Genomic DNA, 18,764 nt, shown 5'->3' with positions numbered 1-18,764 from the left:
AGTGCCTGGGAAACAGCGAGTAGAGCACCGAGCATACCGTGCATAGCACCGAGCATACCGTGTAGGACACAGCTATGGGAGTGGAGATCGAGACCATCTCTCCAGGAGACGGTACTGTATCTCTGACAGCTGCCAGCGCGAAACAATAACCCCAGCCTCTGAATGCCCCAGATCTTACCCTCCCAGCCTCTGAATGCCCCAGATCTTACCCTCCCAGCCTCTGAATGCCCCACATCTTACCCTCCCAGCCTCTGAATGCCCAGATCTTGCCCTCCCAGCCTCTGAATGCCCCAGATCTTACCCTCCCAGCCTCTGAATGCCCCAGATCTTACCCTCCTAGCCTCTGAATGCCCCAGATCTTGCCCCCCCAGCCTCTGAATGCCCCAGATCTTACCCTACCAGCCTCTGAATGCCCCAGATCTTACCCCCAGACTCTGAATGCCCCAGATCTTACCCTCCCAGCCTCTGAATGCCCCAGATCTTACCCTCCCAGCCTCTGAATGCCCCAGATCTTACCCTCCCAGCCTCTGAATGCCCCAGATCTTACCCCCCCAGCCTCTGAATGCCCCAGATCTTACCCTCCCAGCCTCTGAATGCCCCAGATCTTACCCCCCAGCCTCTGAATAACCCAGATCTTACCCCCCAGCCTCTGAATGCCCCAGATCTTACCCCCCAGCCTCTGAATGCCCCAGATCTTACCCTCCCAGCCTCTGAATGCCCCAGATCTTACCCCCCAGCCTCTGAATGCCCCAGATCTTACCCCCCAGCCTCTGAATGCCCCAGATCTTACCCCCCAGCCTCTGAATACCCCAGATCTTACCCCCCCAGCCTCTGAATGCCCCAGATCTTACCCCCAGCCTCTGAATGCCCCAGATCTTACCCCCCAGCCTCTGAATGCCCCAGATCTTGCCCTCCCAGCCTCTGAATGCCCCAGATCTTACCCTACCAGCCTCTGAATGCCCCAGATCTTACCCCCAGACTCTGAATGCCCCAGATCTTACCCTCCCAGCCTCTGAATGCCCCAGATCTTACCCTCCCAGCCTCTGAATGCCCCAGATCTTACCCTCCCAGCCTCTGAATGCCCCAGATCTTACCCCCCCAGCCTCTGAATGCCCCAGATCTTACCCTCCCAGCCTCTGAATGCCCCAGATCTTACCCCCCAGCCTCTGAATAACCCAGATCTTACCCCCCCAGCCTCTGAATGCCCCAGATCTTACCCCCCAGCCTCTGAATGCCCCAGATCTTACCCTCCCAGCCTCTGAATGCCCCAGATCTTACCCCCCCAGCCTCTGAATGCCCCAGATCTTACCCCCCAGCCTCTGAATGCCCCAGATCTTACCCCCCAGCCTCTGAATACCCCAGATCTTACCCCCCCAGCCTCTGAATGCCCCAGATCTTACCCCCAGCCTCTGAATGCCCCAGATCTTACCCCCCAGCCTCTGAATGCCCCAGATCTTACCCCCCAGCCTCTGAATGCCCCAGATCTTACCCCCCAGCCTCTCAATGCCCTAGATCTTACCCCCCAGCCTCTGAATGCCCTAGATCCTAACCCCCCCCAGCCTCTGAATGCCCCAGATCTTACCCCCCCAGCCTCTGTGTTTCCCTAGTTCCTACCCCAGGCTAATCTCTCTTCTCATAATACCAATGTATGTATTTTTTTGCTTTATGGTTTTATATATAGAAATGAAATTCTATACAACCCTATCAATGCGTGTGCGGGCGCACACACACACACATTCAGATACACACACACACGGATATATATATATATATTTATATACATAACACACACACACACACTGTTTAGGGTTGCCCTTTTACTGATAAGTTGGTGAAAAATGTGATAACAATTCCCTGTTTTGCTTGTTTTTATGGATAGAATTACCGCTTATGGCGACGAGAGTATATGTGGCCGGGGTTATCAGTAGGGTTAATAATGATTAACCACTCATGGTTCCACACGTTGTACGCTTAACGTGACATTCACCCCGGGCTCTCGGTGTAAGGAGAACCCAGAACGAATGGGCAGCTGGGAAATGTCAGGGGTAACGTGTGTTAAATATCCCTCCAGAACGCAAAGAGTTAAAGCTTTGCCTTCGTGCGCAGTGGGGGCTCATAGAATTGTGTTCAACCAGTTTAACCAACATAATACAGAGCGCACGTACATTCTGAGAGATACCAGGGGGATACACTCATTATAAGAAGATTGCCCCGTCCCCTCTCATTCTCTAATACAGAGCACACGTACATTCTGAGAGATACTGGGGATATACACTTATTATTATAAGAAGATCTCCCTGTCCTCTCTCATTCCCTAATACAGAGCACACGTACATTCTGAGAGATACTGGGGATATACACTTATTATAAGAAGATTGCCCCGTCCCCTCCCATTCTCTAATACAGAGCGCACGTACATTCTGAGAGATACTGGGGATATACACTCATTATAAGAAGATTGCCCCGTCCCCTCTCATTCTCTAATACAGAGCACACGCACATTCTGAGAGATACTGGGGATATACAGTTTTTATAAGAAGATTGCCCCGTCCCCTCTCATTCTCTAATACAGAGCACACGCACATTCTGAGAGATACGGGGGATATACACTTATTATTATAAGAAGATCTCCCTGTCCTCTCTCATTCCCTAATACAGAGCACACGTACATTCTGAGAGATACTGGGGATATACAGTTTTCATAAGAAGATTGCCCCGTCCCTTCTCATTCCCTAATACAGAGCACACGTACATTCTGAGAGATACTGGGGTTTACACTTGTTATTTATTTGTATAGCACCATCATATTGCGCAGCGCTGTACAATGGCCACATACCAGATGTCCCATGTGTTTGCCCACCAGAAGGTGTAATAGGGCATGTATATAAATAAATATATATATAGATATTAATTTTGCCATAGAAGGAATTGCATACTCAGTCCCTTTTTTCCTCCCCATGTTCCTGCAGTAAAATTTTAATATTCTAATTTTATCATCACAAAAAGTACCAAATTGAAAAAGAAGAAAATTATTATCTATTTCTAATCCCATTTTTAAAAAAAAAAAATTTTTTATTAAGATATCTTATTTTTATTATTTTATTTTTGTTTGATTAAGATATATATCCCATATATTTTATTTTTGGTTTATATTTTTTCCCCACAATTCACAATCCTATAAACGTATATTTTTATGATGTGATGGGGGGCAGGAGAATCGGCTCGGTGGGGGGGTTGTTGTACTATGACATATTAAATTTAATGTTATCTTCCAATTAGCTTGTAAAGCCGCGCCATTAACTCTTTGTGCACAAATGTAATCATAAAATAAAAGTGGACCATTAAATTTTGTTTTACGGTTAAATTTAGCATGGCAGCCAAAGTTTACAACACTAAGCAATTGTAACAGAAGTTAGCCGGATTCTCAATGAAATCCATAGTGCGAGAGAGGGAGAATCAGGAGTGTTGGTAGTTATGGGTGTTCATTGTCATTAAAAACTAGCATTGTACCTTTAAAATGTTTGTGTTAAAATGTTTATTCTGGTTATGGCTTTAGGAATCCTAGGCTTTCCAGTCGTCTTGTGTTAGAGATCACTGAGCAGAAGGGAAAAAAATGGCGCTACTGTCCCTTTAAATGCTTGATCTATGCATCTGCTGGCGCATCCTTACATCATTAATAAAACACCAACCGGGTTTGGGTTTAGGAGGAGCGCCTATGTACGCTGTACATTTTACTTTAACCCTTTGTGGGCCAGCGCCTGCTAATGATTGCCTATTGGATAAGATGCCTGAGCGTGTCATACATCGTGTGATGTCACTGTTTGTTTTTATGTTACAGGAAGGACTTTTCCGAAGAAGGGTCAGACCTGCACCGTCCATTACACAGGTGAGACCGCTCGTAAAATATATACGTCTGTGTCCGCGTTTAATAAACCCGCAGCCACGGATATTTATCCATGCGTTGATTTTGTGTTTTTTTTTTCGTTTATATGTTAACCGGCGTTTTTATGTGTTAAATTCCCGATCCACAGAAACGTAGAATGTGACGGCTGAAAATACCCGTTCGTATCTGTCTTAGCCTATCCCACTTCTGCTGGGAGGCAGTTCCATTTATCTACCACCCTCGCAGTAAAGTAAATGCAATATTGGCGCCCTGTAATCTCTCTCGTGCACGTAGTAATGGCTGGGGGTATAAAGGGTAGGCTTGTGTGCAGATTCTCAAGACAGTCGTCTGCTGTCCTCCCCCTAAGAAGAACAATAAGCGTTACAGACATGGACACATGCAGGGCGATACTCAGCTGGGGCCGAGGATCCCGTCTTATCTCCGGCAGGCTGTCTGAATGAGTGCATCTGTCACTGTCCGTGTCTGTCACTTCATATATGTCTGTCTATAAGAGCCGGGGGAGGGGGGGTATCTGTCGTTGTCGGTGAATGTCTGCCCGGGGCGGGGGTGCATCTGTTAGCCTGCTTGGCTTCGTGATCGTGTGGGCTGTGAACATTCATCTCGTTACCCCCCAGCCCGAAGTGCCTCCGCTCTCCATATCCGTGCCAAAGGTGGCATGTAAAAAAAAAAAATTTAAATGGATATACATAAGCCACCATCAGCCATAACATTATATATACCGATCAGCTATAACATTCTGAGCACTGACAGGTGGAGCGTATAACACGGATAATTTGTTATCATGGGGGGGGGATATATTAGGCAGAGTTGATGTTAGAAGCAGGAAAAATGGTCGGCGTAAGGATCTGAGTGACTCAGACAAGGGCCAAATTGTGATGGTGGACGACTGGGTCAGAGAGTCTCCAAAACGGTAGCTCTTGTAGGGGGCTCCCGGTCTGCAGGGGTCAAAAGCGGTCCAAGGAACGAAAAGCCGTGACCGACGACAGGGTGATGGGTGGCCAAGGATCATTGAATGACGTTTTCTTTTACATCACGGGGATGGCCGGGTGCGCCGCTCACCCGGAGAACACGCGGCACCGGGACGCATCCCTGGAGGCCGCACCTCGCAACTTACAGGACTTACAGGACCTGCTGCTAACGTCTCGGTGCCGGACGCCACCGCGCAGCTTCAGAGGACTAGTGGAGTCCATGCCTTGACGGGTCAGGGCAAAAGGGGGACCTACCCAATATTGAGGCAGGTGGTCATAATGTAATGGCTGATCGGTATATATTTACCACAGATCTCTGTTTACCCTTGTGGGTAAGTGGCCCCGACAACGTTGTGGGACACACGCCATTAACTGATGTGGTGGGGGTGGCAAGGGTCTGGGAATGGGGGCACTCAGCCGTACCTACCCCCTGGGCCAGAAGGTCCCAGTCCTCCCCTGCTCCCATTGAATATGCCCTGGAGTCAACTGTTGATAACTAGAACATGTGACAACATATATGTTTGGCTCAGCGCATGCGCTGCGTGTAAAATAACTCTGGGGCAGGGGCAAAAAAGACCACCATGAAAATGTAAATGAATATAACGATAAAGGCAGATTTTTTAAGCAGAAAAGTACAGTATTTTTAGAGGTGGGAGTGATATATTAGCGGAACGTGACGGGGGGGGGTTGAAAGCATTAAGGGGGTTTCAATGATTGCTTTGTGTAGGCAGCATGGCGGGGGAGGGGGGAGAGAGATATCATGAAATATAACTTTTAGGAATGGAGAGGGAGACGTTATAAGGAAAGAGTTATCTTTATAGAAATCTAATAGGGTGCGGGGCGGAGGAAATAATAAATATCCCGATTAATAATAATCGGGGAGGAACGTACGCTGGTTACGTATATCAACGTGAGGCGCTGCGGCCTAAACCTCACAGTAATGTCAGGAGGCTGCCGTAGAGCAGCGTTTTTTACCCCGACATGAACAGAAAATGTCATTTTTATTTCCGCCCCCCCCCCCACGCCGCAGGAAGGGGCAGGTGGCAAAGCGTTCTGACATTTCTCGCCGCAGTTGCTTTTTTCCCCGTAGCTAATTATAGCGAGCCAAAGAAACCCCCCCCATCTAGTTACAGATAGGCAGCAGTACCGCTTAATGGGCATTCTACGGGAAAGGAGGCAGATGCGATAACACGGCTTGCAAGCCCCGGGCGGATCGGCGCGGTGTCCTGTTACCCCAGACACGCTTTACATGGACTGGCAGACATATGGCTTACATGTCTGATATAGCCGGCCTAATAGTTATAATTATCGATTATTAAAGGAGAACGTCCATTTCAGCAAAAAAAAAGTCATCATCGACACACACTCTCACACGCTAAACTCTTACATCATCCACAGATGTTACATGTACATATAGTAGGCTAAACATGATTTAAATAATAAATACATTATTTATTGTACTTTTATTTTTATAAATGCCAAAGGCGAGGAGCGGACTAAAAGGGGAAGATTTTGGCTTCGGAAATACCCCTATTTTTGTGTTTTATTGGTTATTTTGCGTTTGGAGATTGGTGGCAGCCTGTGGCAGAGCCTGCATTATCTATATGTCGGAAGTTCTATCCTGTCAGCAACTTAACAATTGGAGAGATGGGAAACATCTTATGTATATATTATTTTGTGTTTTATTTACAAAAAATCCCTATATTCCGTTTTAATTAGTAGTTTATGTTTAGCGAGGCCCCATAGGTGACGGTACAAATAAAGTATAATGTATAGCTCAAGCTAAATTCTGGACAAAAAAAAAATATATAGGTACTCTCACGCAATATAGCATGTGTATATATAAAATACTTAAGAAAAAATATTAATAAATAAAAAGATTTATTTACATTTTTTGTATAAGAGAGTAAACAGACCCCTTCATCTGTGTTAATGAATTGCGGCGGTGTGTTGTCCTCTTAAGGACTAACACCTACTACTACTGCGGTTACTAATGATTATGTGGGCATTTGGAAACAGCGGCGGGCAACCCTTGTAATTGACCCTGTATTATTCTCTCTCTAAACGACACGCGCAGTTACACATCGATGCTCTCACACACATACCCACCCACTTACACATCCATGCTCACACACCCACCCACTTATACATCCATGCTCACACACACACACACTTACACATCCATGCTCACACCCACCCACTTATACATCCATGCTCACACACACACTTACACATCCATGCTCACACCCACCCACTTACACATCCATGATCACACACAAACTAACACATCCATGCTCACACACACACACTTACACATCCATATATGTAAAATAAAGTTAAAAAAATATTAAAATGTCCTTCTCTTGGCTGCTGGTCCTTTAAAATGCTGCCCTATTTTTATGGCGTTTTAGAGAGATAATGGTTTATCTATATGGAACAGCACCTTTTCATTAAGGTTTTTTTTTCCAACAAATGTCATTATTGAACAATAAGTTTTATGACATTTGTGCTGTCACGATGTTAAATTATTGTAAGGTGCTAGGCATTTATAGTATATCCTATATATGTAGTGCATGTATGTATACATATATACAGTATGTACATTTATTATATATATGTGCGTGTATATATGCATTTATGGTATGTCTATATGTGTGTATATATATAATATATAGGCATTTGTAGGGTATGTGTGTGTGTATGTGTGTGTATATATGTGTACATATATATATATATACAGTGCATGTATATGTGATTGTATATAAAAATATAATATATAATATAAAAATATATTTGCAGGTCCTTATTTGTAATCCTCATGATATGAATTCTTGGGTGTATAAGGATCTCTGACCCGCCTGTACGCTGTCGTGATTTATGGGTGTAATTCCATGGCATCATAATCTTATTAGACGGATAAATCTTCTAACCTGTTTTATATGAGCAAATCCCTTTATTAGAGAAATGTATGTATGAGGGGGGGGGAGCCGCGCTCTCCTGTTCTATATGACCTTGGATAATCGATGGCAAAAGATACTCCAGAACATGGAAAGAAAGTGTGAACGTCTTCAAATACGCTGCATGCCTTCTTATCGATTCATTTCAAGACATCAGTTTTATGCAGAAGCTCAGAGATTGCGAGGAAGGGTAAATATACGTACATATACGTACGCATGGTCCTTAAAGGGACAGGCTGCCATTATTATTATTATCTTTTATTTCTATAGCGCCAACAATTAACAGCTGGGGGCAGGGGAAGGGTCTAATGCATACAAGGGAATTCTATAGAAAAGGAACGCCACACAAATTTAAAGGGACCACACTGCTAACATATGGATTAAAGTGGTGCTGAAGTGTCCCTTTAAATTCCCTCGCTGTATGAGCCTATACCACTTCTACTGGGTAGCTGTCCCACTTGTCAACCACCGTCTCGATAAGGTTAGACTTCCTTATGTTACATCTAACGGAATGCGGTGTATCATTTATTATTATGCTGTATAAATACTTTTATATTCCTTAAAGCTTCAGAATTAACCCATTATGTGGTCTCTGTTGAGATCTCTATTCCCTGCACATTGCTCCTCCCCCCCTGCAGAAGTTGACAAAAACTTGTGTTATTACACAGAATTTCTTCTCCGTAAGAAAAGTCTACGAAAAGCTCTTGCTTCTTTGTAAACCTGCCGTCCCGCTGCTCCGGATTTACCAGGATTCCAAATTCTTTTCTGGAAGGTTTTTGCAAAAACAACTTCCAAAAGACCCCCCCGCCCCAGTAGTTACAGAACACATAATGTCTGATAATTATACCCGGCTCGGTACACGGTCCTGAAATCAAAAGACTTACGGCTGCTAATGTTCTCTTCCGCTGTTCGCGTGGAACAAAAGCCTGTTCTGCGGTGGTGGAAATCCATTTCACTTTCAGGCTTTTCGCTTTATTGATGTGAAAAAAAGCTGCATGGAAGTCCAGAACACGCAAATACCACCCCCCCCTCGAGACCCCCGTCGTAATTCATGTGTCTATTCAGTATCGAGGGTACCTTAACCCTTATGGGACAAACCTTGGGACGCTCTAAAGGAGCTGACCCTGTGACTCTAGATATCAACTCTTTAATGCAGATTCTATGGAGCGACTCATGAAATGCGTTGGCTCTAATACCGTCCCGTATGAGAAACCTCACTTGTCATTATGTAAAGATAAACTTAAATGAGTTACCTGCATTCAAGCAGGGATATCGACCATAGCATACTGGCAGCAAAAGCACTAATCCTGTATCATCAGCATGAATGAGTCTGTCAGTGAAGAGTATGAATGAGTCCGTCAGTGAAGAGTATGAATGAGTCCATGAGAATCTCTCCCTTCACCTTGAGATTAGGGCAAAAAACCTGAGACTCTCTTCCAAATTATGCCTATATCTTGTGGTTTTCTTTGTCAGTCTGTGTATTTTTTTGTTTTTTTGGAGAGGTTAACCCCATAGAAGCTGAGATCGGTGGCAGCCTGTGGCAGAGCCAGCATAATAGAATCAATTTCCTTTCATAAAGTTCTCTCCCTTTCCCTTAAAAGGGCCAAAAGCCTTGAGAGTTCCCGGTACGCATGTATATGATTGTGGCCATCTGATGCCGTGGATCTCCTGTTATATTTTATACCAGGGCATGTAGTGAACTGTAGATTACTTGCCGGCTTTACTCCACTGCCGGCATGTCCAGAAAACCGGCACCCAGTGCGTCCGGCGGAAGGACGGAGGCGTGAATCTTACATAGTGATTGCTTTTCAGATTTGGGTACTTCTATCCCCTTTCTAACCTCAGAGACTGGCTGTTATGTGCATGCGCTAACCCCACTTTCCAAAGCAGGTGCGTAACTACAGGGGTAGTTACAGGGGCAGCTGCGATGGGGCCTGTGCCTCTCGGGGGTCCGGTGCGACCCCTGCCACCCCTTGTTCTTGTCTCATCATACCTCTTCAAAATAGTTTAGAAAAGGCCCTTCCGAAACCAAGGCTGCTCGTACAGCGTGTGAGAGGTCAGTGGGGGCGGGAGGGAGGTGGGGTGTATGTATATGTTTTTATATATACATGGATGTGTAACTGTGCGTGTGTGAGCATGGATATGTAATTGTGTGCGTGTGCGAGCTATTATTGGGGGGAGGGGAATGAATTCTACACGTTTCTTACGGAGATTACCGTGTGTCTCATAGAAACGGGCACTTTTGGCATTCTCTGATTTACAGCCAATAACCGTTTCCTTGCAGACTTAACGGTCTTATGGGCTGAGGACATATTCAATAATAATGGGGTGATGGGCAAGCTTTCCGTAGCCGGTCTCGTCATGGAGTCGTACCTGCCGCAGTGTGATGGAGGTGCCGGTACGGACCTCCTTATCGCCGATTCCTCCTCCTTGGTCTGAGCACCAGCTGATCCATGCTCGGGAATATGATGTCATACCCCAGCTCTCTGTAACATTCGGCGGTACAGACAAAGCAGAAATCGCTGGTGGAAATGTCCGAGCTCCACCTCCATCTCAGCCTTGGTGTGTCCCTCGGGGCCGTTGAGGGAGACCATGACAGAGCGACCATAGACCCCTAAGTTAAACCTGGACATAGACGGATGCATATGATAGCTTAGTGGTCCCTTTAAATTAAATGTAAACGTCCCTCAATCGCTGAAGTTTTGTGGCGATGTAACCACAGGAGCAGCTCACCTAGCTCAGCTAAATTCCCGTTCCCAGGATCTGCATAATTATTCCTCCCCGTGGTTATCTCTCGCCTATTGTTCTTGATTGGTTCAGGCATCCTTTGTGAGGGTAGAGAGAGGAGATTGATTAAAAGAGCTCACACTGGTGAGCTTGAAACAGCCAACTCAGCAGAATCCCCCCCCTAGAACTTGCTATGGGGGTCATCATTTATTTAAAGGGGCCACGCAGTTATCCTATGCTTTAAATGTGGGAGTGTCCCTTTAAGATTTTTTAGGTATATGTAAAAACATATATTTTTACGCAGCAAAAAAAACCTGGCATTAATATATATATATAATGGATAGATCACTATAGGGGTGTCCCACGCGCTGGCAGTGGGGGTCTCAGAGCGCCTTTTCCCTTCTGTTAAGATATATTTACAATATTTACAATATATCACGATATATTACTAGAAGATTATAATGCTGAAGTGCTCTGGGTTAGACTTGAACAGCTATCAGGGCCGGATAAGCTATAGGCCTGTTTGTGTTAAGAGCCCTGCTGGAGCAACATTCTAAATTAAGAGCAATCGCCATGGAAACCGTCCAGAGGCCGATAGTGTATATAATGTCTGTTATACATAACCGCAGCTCTGTGTGAGGGGTAACCGGCAGGTCGTTACGTGACAGAAGCTAATAATAGCCCCGAGTTCAGCGATTCCGTGTGTGCTGCTCACATCATCAGGCGGTCCTGCACCGGTCATAATCGGTCGAGTCCATGAAACCAGCGGCACGATGCAGCACCCCGTCTGCCTCTGGAGCATGAAACCAGCCGCACGATGCAGCACCCCGTCTGCCTCTGGAGCATGAAACCAACTGCACGCTGCAGCTCCCCGTCTGCCGCCGGAGCATGAAACCAACCGCACGCTGCAGCACCCCGTCTGCCTCTGGAGCATGAAACCAACTGCACGCTGCAGCTCCCCGTCTGCCTCTGGAGCATGAAACCAGCCGCACGATGCAGCACCCCGTCTGCCTCTGGAGCATGAAACCAACTGCACGCTGCAGCTCCCCGTCTGCCGCCGGAGCATGAAACCAACCGCACGCTGCAGCACCCCGTCTGCCTCTGGAGCATGAAACCAACTGCACGCTGCAGCTCCCCGTCTGCCGCCGGAGCATGAAACCAACCGCACGCTGCAGCACCCCGTCTGCCTCTGGAGCATGAAACCAACCGCACGCTGCAGCTCCCCGTCTGCCGCCGGAGCATGAAACCAACCGCACGCTGCAGCTCCCCGTCTGCCGCCGGAGCATGAAACCAACCGCACGCTGCAGCACCCCGTCTGCCGCCGGAGCATGAAACCAACCGCACGCTGCAGCACCCCGTCTGCCGCCGGAGCATGAAACCAGCCGCACGCTGCAGCTCCCCGTCTGCCGCCGGAGCATGAAACCAACCACACGCTGCGGCTCCCTGTCTGCCCCCGGAGCATGAAACCAGCCGCACGCTGCAGCACCCTGTCTGCCGCCGGAGCATGAAACCAACCGCACGCTGCAGCACCCCGTCTGCCGCCGGAGCGTGAAACCAACCGCACGCTGCAGCTCCCTGTCTCCCGCCGGAGCATGAAACCAACCGCACGATGCAGCTCCCCGTCTGCCGCCGGAGCGTGAAACCAACCGCACGCTGCAGCACCCTATCTGCCTCTGGAGCAATAAGCCAGCTGCGTTATGTTATTAGGGCTCCGTCAGCCTAAATTGTCAGGGTCACCTCATCGTCCTGCCCTGTTCATATGCATGCATATAACCCAAATAAGGGTATACCTTAGGAGGAAGCTGCAGTTCCTCACATTTCGCACCACACACGCCAGTGCAGGAGCCGGGTATATGACTGAGGATGCGCAGCTGGGGAGTGCGGAAAGGGGCAGAATCCCACCCAAGCGTTTGCAAGGGGGACGCCAAGTGTTACAGTCCGTTATTCTGCAGAGCTGTATATACTGACAACTCCAAATCTCACCAAGGAGAGGCACAACGTTCTTCATTAATTCAATAAGGGGGGATGATTATTCTTTATTGATAGGCCTGTGCAGGTAGCAGCCGGGGGGCTCGCACACGGCCGGGCGCGGGAAATCTGTGTATCATTTTCTATAAGATGTTCCTACACAAGGTTGGTCTTCACCCAGAGAGCTCCATGTCTAATGAGAGAGTTCTCAAATTAGACTTCTATCTTTATGGGATGTCTGGATTATATCTGAAGTGTCTGGGGAGTAACGAGACGCGGAGACAGGGCTGTGGAAAGTGTGACCTCACAGGAGACAGGTGTGATGTAATGTCTTCGACGCCTACTCTCTGATTCTGGTATCTGTGAAAAGCACTGAAACAACAATGATAGGAAATGGCAATAAAGCAATAAATAAAAGGGCATTTTAATAGCAATAATAATAACAATGGGGGAGGGGCTCATTAATATTCCTTGCAGCTCCCGGCCCAGTTAGACCCCCCCATCGTAGATCATATATAAGTTGCTCCATCATAAACATCAAGCGAGCACAACACATAGCTGCCAACAAACCTGCATTTACTGGAAGAGTCCAGACAAGTATGCAGGATGCATGGAACCCAAGAGCAAAACATTTCCAGGAAAAAGAAATGTATAAAGAATAATCTAATTTCTGGGAAACTTTGGGAAAATATTGTTTTCTGGTTATTATGTTTTCGTGTTCTTAAATGACTTCATGTTATGTTTATATCGTCTGAACTCGAACATTTTATTTATTTAAATTTAGATTTGTTTCATTATTATTAGCTTTATTTATATTATTGTTTAGTTTCAATATGAAAGCGGTTAATGAATGATCTCCTACTTAACCTTGTAGGAGATAGGAAAAGGGTGTGGCTATGAAACAAGGGCAGGGGTGTGGCTATCCCTACTGAGACTTTTAAGGGGTGGGGAGTGGGCAGTACCTGGGCGGGGTTGGGGCGTGTGCACAGACTTGGACCCTTACGGAAGAGGTGCTTCACGCGGTTGGCATCCTGTAAGCAGATGGTGGCCATCCCAACTATGGAGGGTGGCCATTCCATCTCTGGAGTACTACTGCCCTAACCCGAAGTGGTTTACCTGCGCAGGCAGCGGCACTGATCATAGAAACAAATCTTTTACTAACGAGACGTGCATTTTCATGATGAATTCAGACTCCGGTGTGTTTTGATTTTTAGGGATGCTGCAGAACGGGAAGAAGTTTGACTCGTCCAGAGACCGGAATAAACCGTTCAGGTTCAAGATTGGACGCCAGGAAGTGATCAAAGGCTGGGAGGAAGGCGTTGCGCAGGTACATCGCTTTCAGGAACACCTTTTCTTGGTATTCATAGGAACGACGTGCCATCATCTTACAAAAATATACATTAAAATATTAAATTAACGCAAAGAGAAGCTTTTACTAAATTCACTACATTTTACGGCTTTTGCTTTTTCATTGTAGTGATTTTGGGCCTATTTGGTTTCAAAAGAATCTTCTCTTAGACTTTTCCCCATAATTTTACATTTTGAAGTATACAGTGCACTTAAGGAAACTACACTACTGCTCAAAAGTTTGGGGTCACTTAGAAATGTTCCTTTTTCCAAAGCAAAATTTGTCCACTAAAATAGCATGAAATGGATCAGAAATCCAGCGCAGACGGGGTTAATGTTGAAAATGACTATTGTAGCAGGAAGCGGCTGATTTTTATTGGAATCTCTTCATAAACGTACAGAGACCCTTTATTACTCCCATCACTCCTTTATCACTCCCATCACTCCTGTGTGCCAATGGCACGTTGTGTTCGCTGATCCACGTTTAAGTTTAAAAGGCTAATTGATCGTTAGAAACCCTTTTTGTAATTACGTTACAGCAAGAAATGTCCTTGTTTTCCATGAAAACAGCTGAGTGACCCCAAACTCTTAAAGGTAGCGTATGTAATAAAGTTTATCAATTTAAATATGTGTTTTTATAATAATATGTTTATCATAAATCCAAGAAAAATGTCTGTGACCCCAAACTTCTGAACTCGAGTGTGTCAGACATTCTAGCGTCCCGTGGGATGAGCTGCACAGCGTGTGAACCCGAGGTTTGATGACATTTAAATTATCTGCTTTTCTATCAAAAAGTGTTATTTTTAGACGCGGATAATAAGCATGACACGGTCAGTGATAATTGCTTAACCGGCTGCACCTTATAGATGATTTGGCTGTAGATGGATGATTAATTTGCTTCAGTGTACAGACCCCGCATGCTTGCCCCCGGCGCTCCTCCCCGGACACACGTCTCTAATCCTTTCAGAAGGATTGGATTGTGTCGCTGGTTGGGGAATCCGGTCGTTCAGCGGAACCCACGCTGTCTGGGTACGGCCGTCACCAGCGATAAATCCGGATATCCTAATCGCCAAATCTGTGTGTGTGAGAGAAGGTGCACTAAAAAAAGGGCAGATATGTGAATACGTTGTTTATTTGTTTATATATCTGCATTTTCTACAACTGTAAACATAAATTCACCAATACCGGATTTGCTCAATTATTATATATATTATAACTTGTCTTATAATAGAAGTCGCCTTTTATTCAGATCTCAGATCGGCGGCACAGCTGGCTTGTCACTCACCCTCACTCATGCTCTCTCATACTCAACCTCAATCATGCTCTCTCATACTCACACTCCCATGCTCTCGCTCTCACTCCCTCTCTCGTAATGTCTCCCTACCCTCACCAGTCGCTTCCCTGTCCCATCTCCTTTTCCACAGCTTCCCTTTTTCTCTTGCCTCTTGTTCTTCCTTCTTCTTTCTTCTTTGTTTCTATCCCATCCCCCCTCTCTCTTCTCTCCTCCGAGCCGTACATATTAATATGCCTTGACATAATTAACACGTTTCAAACTATTTAATTAAAGTCCAGCTACTTTGAGAGATCAGAACTCCCTGTCTACTATTACATAAACCGAGCTGTGTGGAATGTCCTGAGAAACTTGGGACTGTTGGCAGCTACATTGATATAGCATGCTTTGCCACGATACTCACCAAACCCATATAAATGCAGTAAATACACGTCGGCCCCCAAAGCATCGAAAGGCCTTGTGCGGATTTGGAGATGTTATTAAACGCGCTGGGATCGTTTCTCCCCCCCGCGTGCCGTTATATATTTAGAGGTCCGGGTCTGGGGACGTTTCTATTTTAGATATAGTGAATGTATATTTTTATATTCCGGTTACAGGGCTGTGGCTGAGTGTATTTATAGTGAAGGGCTAACATACCATCCCCTGTCTCTGATAATTCATAGATTGGATTTAGGAACTTTTTCCTCTTTTCTCCTTTCCTCTATCTTTTTGTTCTCTGCTCTTTTCTTCATTCATGATTTGTATTTGCAGGAGAATTTCTTTTTTTTTCAACTCTCTAAAAAGACTCCATTTCTACATTGGGGAAAGGCCAAGGAATGAGCTGGCCCCGCGCGATGTGTAGTTCAAAGCGTGAGAAGAAACCTCACTGATTTAACCATGCATTACAAAGGGCCAGCAACCAAGCTCTCCCTACAGGATTTGGCCCTTCATGATGCATAATGGAGGACCGGGTGATGAAAATGCGTAAATTCTGCAAACCCCTGACTCTCCTGTCTGTATTATTATATTTATTTATTAAACACTATCAGATTCCGCAGCACCGTACACGATAAATATGATTGGATTCAGTACAATGAATGATATTCAGGAGGTCGGTTGTGGCAGCTGCTGTAACATAGCCCCGTGTCCTCGGTTTTAGCACCTGCTGGCCTTCTAATTCTGGTTTATAAATGCGAGAGTCCGTCAGAGAGGCTCCATTTGACCCTCGTCGTGTCTGCGCTCCCCACTGTCGTTGGCCTAAAAAGGTTGTAGTAACTTGTGTTTTTTGTGTGTTCTCTCTCTTTTTCTGTACCAGATGAGTTTGGGGCAGAGAGCAAAGCTGACCTGTTCGCCTGACGTTGCCTATGGAGCCACCGGGCACCCAGGAGTCATCCCTCCCTACGCTACTCTCATCTTCGATGTGGAACTCCTCCGGATAGAGTGATGTGCGTTCAGGAAGGGCCGGCCAAAGATCTCCACCACCACCATCCTCTTCCTCTGTACGAGACCTTGTCCCTGCTGGAGCAGTCCGAGACGTCCACTCCAGTAGAGCGAGGCCAAGCAAGTCTTCACATTAAACACTTGAGCTGGCAGAGGAGACGGCAGTGCCATTATATGCGGCCTCCTCTGGCAATATCCGAATTAAAGCGGGGACAGGGCTGCTGTTAGAGTCGCCATCAACCTTTATCGGAATGGATCTGATGTCTCAGTGAGCCCCGTATATATGATATAAGCATGCAAACGAAAGAAGCAGCCCATGGGTGCACAAGAAGAGATATGTTGACATATCTTGGATGTAGACCTCACCATCAATTTGAGTTAATAATGCCTGGTTATGTGTCACGTAGCGCTGCTATGGGTAAACCAATGACTTTTGTGGTACATTAGAAGTCCTTGTGGTTGACACGGACCCTAAAGGTAGCCCTGTCTTGCATGGCTGAAAGAGGCAGTCCCACATAGCAGGACCCAAAACTCACTAGAGCTCCGTTATAATAGTGAACGTTGGGCCGGAAAGTTTTCTTAAACAACTCCAGCTTCCGATGACCGTAGGACTTTCATCACGGATCCAACATCATTCGGTTACTTACGTGATAGAAACAATGCTCTGAAATATGCTACCGTTCAAAAGTTTGGGGTCACTGATCTGCTCTCATGGGAAAAGGGTCTTGTAACGATTAATTAGCCTTTTAAACGTAATCTCTTAAGGACTGGGCTTATTTTTTTCTTTTTGTACCCTTTGGGACCGAGGCTGTTTTAACACTTTTGCGGCGCTCGTGTTCAGCTGTAATTTTCTCCTCACCCATTTAGTGAACCCACACACACGTTATATATTGTTTTTTTCAGGACAAGATGAGCTTTCTTCAGATACCATTATTTTGATCATATCTTATTTACTATTAAAAAAAATAATAAAACTTGGTGAAAATTTGACTTATATTTTAAAAAAACTAGCTAAACTAGTTATAGGCCAATAAGTACAAGTAGCGTTTTATGATTTCCAAACCTTTTTTTCCAAATCTGGTCATTCTGCCTCTTTGGGACATCTTTTTTGTGTGTTGCTGAACGCCTCTATGTCGAGGCATTACAGAAACGCAATCTGAGTGAAGAAAGCAATCTTTCATTGCTTTCGGAACTGATTTAACCCCATGACGGTTCAGGACCGTCAAAGGTCATCCTCGGACTGTTTTTGCGTGACGGCCCTGAACCGTCATGGGTCGTTAAGTGGAACAGACTCGAAGTTTAACCCCTTATCTACAACCTTCTCAGTAAAGTAGATCTTCAATCCTCTGAGCTTCTAGCTTTAGAATATGGACTCTTTTTCTAACAATTCTTCTCCTCTGAAATAAACTTCCCTCCTATATCTCGTTAAATCTCTTCTGGCGCATAAAAAAGGTAATATCGTTAATTAATTTCAGCGCTCTGTGGGACTGCCTCTTCAAGATGCAAAAAAAAAAAAACCAACAAAATACGTCTTTTTCCGTAAAAACCTGCACCTAAGTATCTTCCTAGATCGTGGCCTTGGCCCAGGAGAGGGGGAAAAAAAGTATTTAAGCTCCACAGCCAGGGGGCGCTATTTAATCTTATTGTCATTTTTACTTTTGTTCCGTCGTGCCTGTGTTTTTGTGTTGAAGGGTAAAAATACTCAAAAGTCTGGCTGCAACACTTTTTCCCTTAAATTGTATATTTTGTTTAAACTAATCTTAATCCTTGGAGATGATCCGGTAGCGTTTCCTCGGAACGCTCGTGACGTCTGTGGAATCAAGTGTTTTTGATTTGCATGTGATGTGACTTTACTAAAAATAATCTCTTAACGACCACTGCCTTACAGTGCATTTAGTGACACAGAGGTCACTAACAAAAAAAAAACTATACTCAGTGTGCGCACGCGCGGGCATTATACAAAAAACGGTTACTTAAATCTATATATTGACCCAAATCTCTCAGTTTTGCTTAATGCCGTTTGAAAGAAAAAATCTCCTTTAAATACATATGAAACAGATCTATATATATATAAAGAAACAAATAATAAAGTTCATTACTTTACAAACTCGCCCGCAGTACTTTATTTCTGACTCTTCTCTCTTTGTGGTCGGGGAAGGATCAGGATCTTGGGGCGATTGGAT

At 45.4% G+C, this 18,764-nt stretch overlaps 1 protein-coding gene across 1 annotated transcript; it reads left to right on the top strand.

Annotated features, from left to right (window-relative positions):
* The first annotated feature begins 16 nt into the window (after positions 1-16).
* On the top strand, positions 17-16,867 carry FKBP1B (FKBP prolyl isomerase 1B). Its single transcript, XM_053459933.1, has 4 exons — positions 17-111; positions 3,839-3,886; positions 13,739-13,851; positions 16,457-16,867. Exons 1-4 carry the CDS (start codon positions 75-77, stop codon positions 16,583-16,585), a joined length of 327 nt encoding a protein of 108 aa, XP_053315908.1. The 5' UTR covers positions 17-74; the 3' UTR covers positions 16,586-16,867.
* The last annotated feature ends 1,897 nt before the right edge of the window (positions 16,868-18,764 follow it).

Source organism: Spea bombifrons, chromosome 3 (assembly GCF_027358695.1).
Source record: "Spea bombifrons isolate aSpeBom1 chromosome 3, aSpeBom1.2.pri, whole genome shotgun sequence".
Lineage (NCBI taxonomy): Eukaryota > Metazoa > Chordata > Amphibia > Anura > Pelobatidae > Spea > Spea bombifrons.
Note: the sequence above shows the minus strand (reverse complement) of the source record. Positions and strands in the feature narration are given on the sequence as shown.